Source organism: Pipra filicauda, unplaced genomic scaffold (assembly GCF_003945595.2).
Source record: "Pipra filicauda isolate LSUMZ 115617 unplaced genomic scaffold, ASM394559v2 scaffold309_size868695_pilon, whole genome shotgun sequence".
NCBI lineage: Eukaryota > Metazoa > Chordata > Aves > Passeriformes > Pipridae > Pipra > Pipra filicauda.
Window position 1 is genome coordinate 332,137 of NW_024104431.1, and position 10,586 is coordinate 342,722.

Sequence of the window (10,586 nt, forward strand, 5' to 3'; positions counted from 1 at the left end):
CACCTCTGAGTTACAACCTAATCTTTTTAACATAAACCATATGTTCATTCATCACTGCCTAGACAGTTGTGTCCATGTGGTAGTCATTAGAACATGTGTTTTACAGCCATCTTCTCTTGTTCCTTTGCTAGGGCTCTAGTTCTGTGCCCATACTCAAAGAAAATGAGCAGTAGTTACTACATATGCAGAGACTGGTATTTAAGGCAAATCTTCTGGTTGCAGAATTAACTAAACAACAGAAACATAACAAATAGCAAGTACAGTGACTACAACTGCCCTCCTTAGTGCACGGCATAATTCCTGCCTTCTGTCAATGTGATAAAGCACTTCCACCTGTTTGTTTTAAAAATGTTTTGAAGAACACTTGCCTCTAGTCTTCCCAGATGGTGCTTATATACCACTTGAGGGCAGTCCTGTAATATGGTACTGTACAGCTTCTGAAAATGGGGTATGTTGGGTTTCACTATGTTCTGCACTTTCAATCTGTCTTCTCCTATTATCATTCTGAAATCACCTGGTCAAGAAAAGAGACACAGTTAATTCATTAGGAAAAACCCAAAAACTCAGAGAAGGAGAATATAACAGAAATCAATATAGTAAAAAGCTGTCATCTAAAGCTTTTTTCTTCAGTTCTACCAATGCCTGCATAATTCACAACAAGGTTCACCTTCTATTAGTCAAAAAGCTATTCAAATATCTTCAAGCACAGAAGATATGTGCTTAGAGTCAAATATTGTTTTGTGGCCTCTGATATGTTGTAATATCATCAGCCCATATGTCCACATTTTCACTTGTGGACGACAAAGTAAGTCCAGCTGTCAAGCGGCAGTAGCAGTTACATTCTTTGCAATGATACATACATTTCAAAAGACTACTAAACAAACTGACCAGTTCTAATACTTTGTATCTACAAACAAATAAGCTTAATTTTCCAATATTGAGAGAAAATAATTTGCATTGTCTCTGCACTTCAAGGGCAGTACCTGAAGTTCACCTAATGGCAGTCATGGTAAGATTATCTTTTCCTCTTAGCCATGTATTTTGTTATTAGTCTCAAAAATCAACTGCTTTTAACACCACTGTTACATCACTGACCTTTACACTTTCTCTTCTGATACATGACTGAAAAGTTTCAGAGAGAATAAGAGAAAAGACAGCTAGTATGTAATAACTACCTCAGTTAGGTACTAGCCTGGTAACTTCCGGTGTTTCTAACCAGGAGTTAGAGGCTCAGTGCAGCGTGTATCAACAAACAAAATCCTGAATCAATTAATTTTCCCCACTTCCCACATTCAGGAGACAAATGTTATTGAAAGATGGCAACTTGCTAGCCTTACTTAGTTTTTTCAATTTGTGCCAAGCCACAAAACAAACACTTTGCATACAAATGGTACTGACTCACTGCTCTCAAAAAATGCATAAAAAGATAAAGGCTAAACATTTTCTAAATTCAAGCATGAACAACTCTTTTCAGCAGTCTGCAAGGAGATTAATTAGAGTAACACATAAAATCAATTTTGTCTACTGGTATACCCTCTGAAAGACTTAACAAAATGGAAGCAAAATAAAATATCCACGAACATATAATCAACAGCCTTTTCCTTGAACATTCCCAACTGGGAATCTTACTGTTTTAGCTTTGTTCACACAGTAGAGCCAATTTCAACATCTTATAGCATGGTAACTGATCTCCCATGTTTCTGTTTGATTGCAGTGTTTCAAAAACTATATAAAAAAGTATCTCGGTCACTAGTGCCCACCAAGAATGTAATGCCATTGCTGGGCAGGTTTCAGGTGGACAGGTCTGCAGCCCTGCAGCAAACAGCCTTGGCTGGCAATCCCATTGTCAGCACCCTCTTATTGTCACTTTAAAACAGGCAACAATTCAGAAAAAAACTACTACGGAAAAGCTGAAAAAGCTGCAATCTAAACTGCTCAGGGAAGTATTACATAAAGAACAGTAACACTCCTCAGTACAGCCAAGCTGCAGCTTATAACCCCCACCTGCCCACCTGTGATTTTTTAAAGCCAAACTTGCATTTCTACACAAGCAAAGGAAGTGCTGCATAAAGGAATCAAACTTGTTCATAGTGATTTCAATAAGGATATTGAAATTTAAATTTAAAAAGTAATGCTGAATTAAATTGTAACAACTAAATCTTACATTGAAGAGCCATTTGCAGTAGTTTCCTCAATTGTTTTCCATACTCATTTCCTAACTAAAGAAAGGAGGAGGAAATTCTCTTAGCAAATAAAAAAAAAGTCAACAAATACTAACCAGGAGGTGAATGTTAAATATACATTGAGGAATCATAATCTGGATCCTTAAATTAACTAAATAAGAACCTTAAACACATCACGCTCAAAAAGTAAGAGATGACACGGTATGAGTCAGACTATAAGATGACTCAACATTACACTGAGAGCGGAAAGAAATTTTTTTCCAAGGTTTTGAAACACTAAACCAAAATACAATCCATACAAACAGAAAAAACCCCACATTATTTCATCATATTCAGTCGCTCATAGTTAGCTGTTCATAAATCAAGCAGGTATAAGAAGCTTTGCTTAGGTACCTACACCTATTTCCTAAGAATAAACCCAATTAGTCATTTGGAGCTGTTATGTAACACAGCATTCAGATACAATTTTTGGAGCATGCAGCAGTGTGGGCCCAAAGCAAGAGGGCAAATGACTTACTACACATGAGACTTCCAACTGTGGTACAACAGCTCCAACTACAGCTTTTCTCCTCGGTGACTTTAGACACCACATACTAACCAGAGTAGGAGAGTCCTGCAATCTGCATATAGAGGTCTTCTTCAGAGAAACTTTCTGGTAACATGAGAAAGGCTGCTGTGACTGCACTCTTCAGGTTGCTAACAAGAGCAGCTTGCAGCTTGCTATTCTCATTCTGTGTCAGTATTTTCACCTGAAAAAGCAGAGCCATTGGAAGCAAGACTTCAGGAAAGTGCTACTGAAGATGGAACTAGAAATCCAGCATGAAAACTAAATAAGAAATTTATTCAAAATTAGATCTTATTAGTATGGTATAATAAGGACTACTGTCCCCTTTTGTTTACACCGTGTGAGAAAGAGGACCATCTTTTTAAGAATTAACAGTCTGCTAGAAAAGGCTGGTTTTACAAACAGGTTTGGAACTGCCATATGTTACAGCCATTAGCCAATCTCTGAAGAGCTATTCACCTTTCCATATTCATAAATTTAAGACTGATCAAAACAATAAATATGAATGCATCAACAGAAATACTTCATATGTGATTATGCAATAAGAAAAAAGACCACTGTCTCACTGAAAGAGAATGGAACACCAAAGAGCTAAGTTTTAATATTCATCTTCATTCTTTCTTTTTAATAGAGGACTCCCCTACCAAATGCTTCTCAGACATTAGTTGTCCTCCTAGAAGAAGCAAGGTTTTATTTTTGCACTTTGCATGAGAAGAATGTGAACTCAAGGGAATCTTCATCGATACGTGAAGAACAGATCACTTTAACGCTTCCACGCGCTGCATGAAGTATTTGTTTTTAGGAAACACTTTAACTGTTCAAGACCAACTAGAGAAACCAGTCACCTGGGATATGGAAATATACTGGAATAAAAAGCAGATCTTTGGTAAGAACGGAATATAGAAACACACCATTATAGAACATCAGACAGATGAAGTCATCCTGGTTTACAAGATGGCTCTATAACTATGCTCTTCCAGAAGCAACTCTCCAGGAATCCCTGCTTGTTGTCAGTTGCTGTCTTTTTCAAGTGTCTTGCTTATAAAAGGCAGATTTTTTAATATCTGTTTACCCTACAATACCTTAAAATGCAAAGGCTCTGGCAGTTATGAACAAAGGTACCCATTTGTTCTTTCTCCCCAAAAGCCCATTCACACACAAATGAGTTGCAGTATTACCTGAAATTCTGCCCCCACATATAACCTGAAACAGCTAAGGGACCCTTTCAAGTAACTATTTTTCTTCAGGAATACAAATACCCTGTTAATCAACGGGGGAAAAAACCCAAAACCAAACCTAGGTTCAATAAAGTATGACAATCAGACATATCTGCTACACACAATTCTTACTATAGAAAGGACACAGCCAATGCAATGTCATGGCTGACATTGCTGATATTCAGAACATACTTTTTAGTTATGACAAAATCTTTAAGAGGCATAAAACTTTAATAATATCTGATTTTGATACGATGGTGAATGCAACAGTACAGAGGTTACTTGTTTCAATCATTCTGCACTATTTATTTATTTCCTTGAAAGCCACAGGAGAAGGTTACTGAATGCATAACAGACTTGCTTAAGTAGTTTCAATAACTAAGACATGCTGGTCATGGGGATGAACTAATAAATGTATGTTCATAGCTTGCTGCTACAGGGAATCTCTAAGGAAAGACAGAAGAGAGAAGTCTGTGGCACCACAAACACTCATATAGGTGCTTATACCTTAGGACAGCCCTGTAAATAGCACCATGTTATGGACTTGTTTTAAGAACACCACAGTTACAGCCTTTTAAAATGTAAAACTCCAAAGAGATCTTATTCCTCCTTACAGAAGACCACAGGAATTTTTTCCGAGGAAAACAATATGCTAGGCTTCAAAATCTGCATGCCTGGAAACACTGCAGTGGTGATAAAATTAATTTATGAACAAATTTTAAACAGTTCAGAGAGTTAAAAATCTCCCAGGAAGTCAGAATGCAATAGTTAACACCCTAGTACAAAAAGGCTGGATGTTGATTCTTGGAGTAAATCTGAAAGAGCACCAAAGTTAAGGAAGGCTTTTTCACAGTACAGAGAACTTTTAATTGGATCTATTCACTGTACCATATCACAAATCAAAGTAGCAGCAAGTGCAGTTACACTGAAAATAGCTATTCACTATTCATTGTTAATGTGACATTCAGGATTTTTCCTTCAGTTATTTTTCTCAATGTATTAAGTTTCACTCTTTACAGAGATAACAGCTGCTCTGATCTGCATCATGCTACAATACGTCTCTGGAGATAGAGAAAAGCCAATAGTGCTGAGACAATCTATTCAAACTTTCACTCCAAATTTTTAGTTAAAAGCATAATTAACTTCTGTTCTAAGACCTGAAGAGTTCTCCTCTCCTTCTCACCCTCCTGTCTTAACAAATTTTTCCTCAGCCCTGCTGCCATCTGCTGAAACCACTCGGGGAAAGCAAACACCTCCTATTTTTTACGACACAAACACGGAGGAGAAAAACACACGTGTTTAACCCATAGTTCATTCAGTTATAAATACTTTAACAATACAATGCACTAGACAGTAACTGCACAGCAAAGCAGCTTTCACCTTTAAAGATTTCCATTATTTACCCACATTAAATTTTGGTGACCCCTATGTCTGTTATGAAAGGCACAGAATACATTTAACATTAAAGGGACTTTGCATTAATATAGTCCAGTTACCCAAGATTTACTACAGGCAGAAAGCTTTTATTAACATACTTACCTTTGCGGGTTTTCCACATCACACAGAACGTAATCAAGGACTACATTTCACTTCCTTTCTGAGAGATTATCCCTCCAGGGCTACACCTCTGAATCAGGGCACATTATTTGTTCAGTACCAACATATCCTTAACAGATAAAGTTAAAACTAAAACTGATCATTTTCCAGCCCTGTAATTTCCTGCATTTCAAGACAAAAAACTGAATAGGCAAACAGTTACCGGCTTTTGTAGGCGCCCAGCGACATAGAGGGTTTTCCAGTGAAGTAAATCATCAATCAGGGTATCAGTGCTAATTACACCATATTTTATCATCTGGGAATAAAGCAAAATAAAAGCTTTTGAAAAAACATACCTATACCTTTTTCACTACATGAAACTTACTACTTCCTGACATAACTGTCATTCATTCTAAAGAACACACACCTCCAATAAAAAACTGTAATCATGTTTTAATTAACACAGGAGGTAAAAGAAAAATTTCCTACTTACATGCAAACTTCTAGGAAAAATGGAATGCCTGGAACTCTAAGATCTTTTCTAGAATCAAAGCTGCAATAAAGTCTCCAGTCAAATGTTACAATATTTTGATTAATCCACAGTATCCTTTATGATATTGAAAATACTCAAGAAATAGTTTGTCAGAGATCTACAACTTGCTGGACACTTGCTGGACCACTTACCTAGAATTACACCCAAGCCTCACAGGTCAGGATTGCCAACACCAAAGAACACAGGTGTCAGTTCCAACTTGCTATGTTGCAATTTGCATTTTATGCCAAATAAACAGTAAGAATCCACTTTGCTATTACTACGTGGTCCACTGCTGAAGTTAAGGGCCTGTTTTCCCAGAATACACTGTACCACCACCAAAGCTGGCAGACAGCGAGTAATAAGGAATATAAATACAGTTTCTGAAGCACTTTAGCTCTAAGTTCCAAACATTGCTCACACTTTTAAGGTGCAAGAGCAGCTGGTCTGTTTGCTTTTTAATTAAAATGCTGTTTGTGAAGCAGTTTTGAGACAGAAATATTGAAGATACCACGAGTTAATCGACAGCTACAATCTACAAGATTGGCTTCCTGAAATTTGCTTTAAGCTAATCATTTCACTACTTCACACAGACAAATATTTTACTTAATTTGTACTTGTACAAAGACTAATCATACTTACCCTACCATTACATGGCACTAAAGTGTTGTAGTAAATTCCTGCTCCGTAGCTCTGCATACTAGTTATCTGTTTTGGCCCAAAAAATTTTAGGAAGGAATAATGATTCCTGTTCTTTAACAAGTTCATCATATGCCAGGTCACAGAATCATCAACAGCAAATACGAAATCCAGCATATTGTTCTGTGGTTGAGGAGCAGAGTGTTGGGGGTTATACGTCAAGAAGCAGCCAATGTTAATCATAATAACCTAAGATATACACAATCATAATAATCTAAGATATATGTTGTATCAAACTTCCAGCTAATAATTTTTCACAAGAAAAATATAAGAATAAAGCCTAATACACAAGTATTAAAGTCAGATACAGTTTAAAGATTCAGATAAAGTTGTGTTTTCTTGTCCGTTTAGCAAAGACTACTGAAAATTTTCCTGTACTGGTCGTGACCAAATTTCAACCCTCCAAAACAGAAGAGCAAGTGTAAGATCTCCACCACCTTAATTCACAGTTCAGTGGAACAGCTGACACTGCTAATGAACAGGACTTTTGGCAACTTTCAAGGCCGTGAATTGGGGGATGTGGGCAGATAAAGGCACCCGAGAGCTGGCAAAAAGTGCATTTCTAGCATATTCCTTTGCTTTTGACAACAAAACAATCCAAACTCCAAAGATTTCTGGTGTGCAGTGTATGTACTGCTCTTCTGGAGAAACCAGTGCACACACCGCCTGCACACAGACAGCACAAAAGCTCGGAACTCATACCTGCAACACACCACTATCTGGAGTGATGTTGCTTCAAATTCACTAGGATTGCCTCTCTGTGGCTTATTAATTGTGGGCAGCATCTCAGCTAACCCATTAATACCACTAAAAAGATAATCTGTTAGCTACCTTTCTTCCTATTCTTTTGTGTGACGATGAGATGCTGTTAGAGCTCTGAAATTCTTGTTATCCCCGTTTAAAGAAAACGAGGCACATTTAAAGTCACATTTGTGGAGACTGCTTAGTAAGTGAAGCCAATAAAGAGCAATACTGCTGATTAACAATTTTTAAAAGCTCGAACATAAGAAATAAATAAAAAGAAACACTGTTTCCAAGCAGTTGACCCCCAAGTGATGTGGAAGCCCCGCGACTGCCACTTCAGGGTGGCAATATATTTTCAATTGCCCTCATACGGTGCACAGCAGCACCGTAATTCTCTTTAAAAACAGCAGTAAATAACCTGACACACAGGAACGAAGGGGACCCCGAGCCCCTCACAATGACAAACCCACTGCCGGGACCACCCTGGGCCCTCCCCGGCAGCCCGGGGCACGGACCGGACAATATCCCGTAAGGGACTGAGATCTTCGCCCCTTCCCGTACACGAGCCGCAGCCGCAGGGCCAGAGGCGGCTCCAGGTAATGCGGTGCCCGGAACGCTCAGCACAGGGCCGCGGGGCCCGAGCGCTCACCTCGCCGTGCTCGGCCGCGGCCCCCGCCTGCCGGAACACCCCCGAGCCGTAGGCGAAGGCCAGGCTGAGCTCCTGCGGGAAGTGTGCCAGGACCCGCCGGAACTTCACGGCCGAGCTCGACAGCACCGGCAGCGCCATAACCGGGCCCGCCGGACCCGCGGCGAGAGGAGAGGGCGCGGCCGGGCAGGGGCTACGCCCACAGCGCCCTCTGCAGCCCGGCGGGGGCATGGCGGGCTCGGCCCCGCTCACAGGCTGGCCCGCCCCGGGGGGCGCTGACGGGGACACGGGCAGGGCTCCCGACGGAGACACGGCCGGGGCTCCCGACAGAGACACGGGCAGGGCTCCCGACGGAGACACGGCCGGGCAGGGCTCCCGACGGAGACACGGCCGGGGCTCCCGACGGAGACACGGCCGGGGCTCCCGACGGAGACACGGCCGGGGCTCCCGACGGAGACACGGCCGGGGCTCCCGAAAGGGACACGGCCAGGGCTTCCTCTAGGGTCTCCTCAGGGGTCCCCTCAGGGCGCCTCTCAATGCTCCTTCAGGGCTCCCCTCAGCGAGCTGATGTTCAGCAGGTGGGTTTCGCATTTAGTCTTCCACCACCCTTTTTTCAGTTTAATTTTTTTAGGTCCTCGCAATTTTGAGCATCTTCTTTGATTATTTTTTCCTCCTCCTTCCCTTTTTTAATTATTATTTATCTTTTTATTCATGTTTTATACTGTTCCAAGGCTTTCCTCAGAAATTATCACCAGCGTTGCAGTTCTTCACACATTCCCCGTGGAACACAAACACAAAGACCACAGCGTTTAATCATCCTGGTTGTGCTCAGGGTTGTCTCATGCTCTCCTCGTGCTGAGCCTGGCTTAGTTTGAATGTTCAAGTCCTACATAATAAACCTGCCTCAACTCGATGAGAGTGCTAAATGCATAAAAGTGGCTCAGGAAACTGAAGTGTGTCTTGTTCTCTCATGATTTTGTGCTTCCCTGAATCCGGTTCCCAAAGATCACGTTTTATCTTCCTATGGTTTATGGCCTTCAAAATACCTTCTTTGCTACTACAAAGAAGTCTAATTTCATTAAATCAAAATAGAAGCTAAAGGTCTTTATAGATATTGGTATGGATGGTATTGACCTAGAATGCACTTATTCTAATGAGCAAGTAAAAAAGGGGAAGCTTGTTTGAAAATTAACAGACTGGTAACCCTTCAGTGAAGTTATACTGTTGACTAATATTAAAAATTAAGGTAACAAAGCAAATTCTTGAGAGGGTATGATATCTGGAACCTTTTTGCTTGAGTATTTGTGTATTAGAAAAAAATCTGGGGAAAAGGTTGCTTGAGTATTGCACAATTGTCCATCTCAACCTTGCCAGCTCAAATCCTCTCCTTGGGGCTTCCAAGGTGGATTTTCTTCATATAATTTAAAAGCCTTATATTCCAACTTTCCTACAACTCTGTTCTTTGCTATTCTTCCTTAACTGTCTTTTACGTATTTTAGACTAAACTTAAAGTTTGTTTCTTGCATCTACTACTAAGATTTAAATTGGTTTTGTTTCCAATAGCACAGTTAGTTTTTGAGACTAATAGCTTGTGATCTGGGACAAAATTCAGAACTGATCTGAAAGTTTATGTGGAGGTATCTTATGTGTTGTACTGCTTTTGACCTTGGCCTCTAATCTGTTTCAGTGGAACTTTTGCTTGGCTGACTTTGGTAACAAAGTCTGCAAACACCAGAAGGTCTTCAGTTGGATTTGCAGTTTTAGCTAGCACTGCTGTTGAGGGGAGCAGTTTTCTTCTATCCACTCGTATCAGTGTAGGTGTTTGTGTGGCTGCACATCAGAACAGATTGGGGAATTGATGTGGGTTAAAACCAACTGTTTTGGGTTGTCGAGATTTTTAAACCAGTCTAGTTTTAAGCAGGTCACCAGTGTTCTTTACCACACATGTTTGTGCTGGTACAAGCAGGGGAGATGATACGATTTCTCCTGTTGACAGTGCTGGTTCAAAAGATACAAGTACTTGTTTTGAGGGTTTTTTTAACAAAATTTTCACACTTAGAATCTTGGCTGGGATGGAGTCCATGCATTAAAGTTGTGTTAGGAAGGGTACAATATTCTGTATGTTGCACAGTCATCTTTTATTCATTCTTTTTCAGCCAGGTAAATTCTAATACTTACTGCAGTATGTTTCTCATGAGAGAGCATAATTTTTTGGCAATAAAATATGAACTTTGAATAGCCTCCACATAACTAGAAAGCTTGTCTGCAAGTGTGGTTTTTGTTTCTACCTTGCCTCTGTGTTCTCCAGTTCCTTTGAATGAAGGAGGCTCACTGACTCTGCTCAGTGTCTGAATTCCAAGACATGTATCATATCTTCCAGCATTGGATCTTCACAGAGGTATCTTAATAACACCATCTTCAATAAAAAATAACCATTTTCACTAAGTTAATATGGAAATCTGAA

The 10,586-nt window shown here is 40.1% G+C and overlaps 1 protein-coding gene and 1 long non-coding RNA gene across 14 annotated transcripts in view; one reads left to right on the plus strand and one right to left on the minus strand.

The window, feature by feature from the left end:
- TAMM41 (TAM41 mitochondrial translocator assembly and maintenance homolog) overlaps positions 1–8,351 on the minus strand; it is a 28,377-nt gene extending 20,026 nt beyond the window's left edge. For 3 of the 13 annotated variants that reach the window (XM_039383415.1, XM_027748516.2, XM_039383413.1), the window contains exons 1-5: positions 8,126–8,339; positions 6,676–6,855; positions 5,725–5,817; positions 2,782–2,932; positions 369–514 (exon numbers count right to left, since the gene is read on the minus strand). In XM_039383415.1, coding sequence (XP_039239349.1) covers positions 369–514; positions 2,782–2,932; positions 5,725–5,817; positions 6,676–6,855; positions 8,126–8,263 — 708 coding nt within the window. In that variant the 5' untranslated portion in view covers positions 8,264–8,339. Of the gene's footprint in view, positions 1–368; positions 515–2,781; positions 2,933–5,724; positions 5,818–6,675; positions 6,856–8,125 lie in introns of all 13 variants that reach the window. The other 10 variants (XR_005564319.1, XM_039383411.1, XM_039383414.1 and 7 more) reach the window with 8 other exon arrangements.
- Positions 8,352–8,501: 150 nt separating this feature from the next.
- On the plus strand, positions 8,502–9,052 carry LOC120323651. The gene is made up of 2 exons (XR_005564321.1): positions 8,502–8,700; positions 8,854–9,052. It is a non-coding gene; the product is annotated as an uncharacterized LOC120323651 (long non-coding RNA).
- Positions 9,053–10,586: the final 1,534 nt, after the last annotated feature.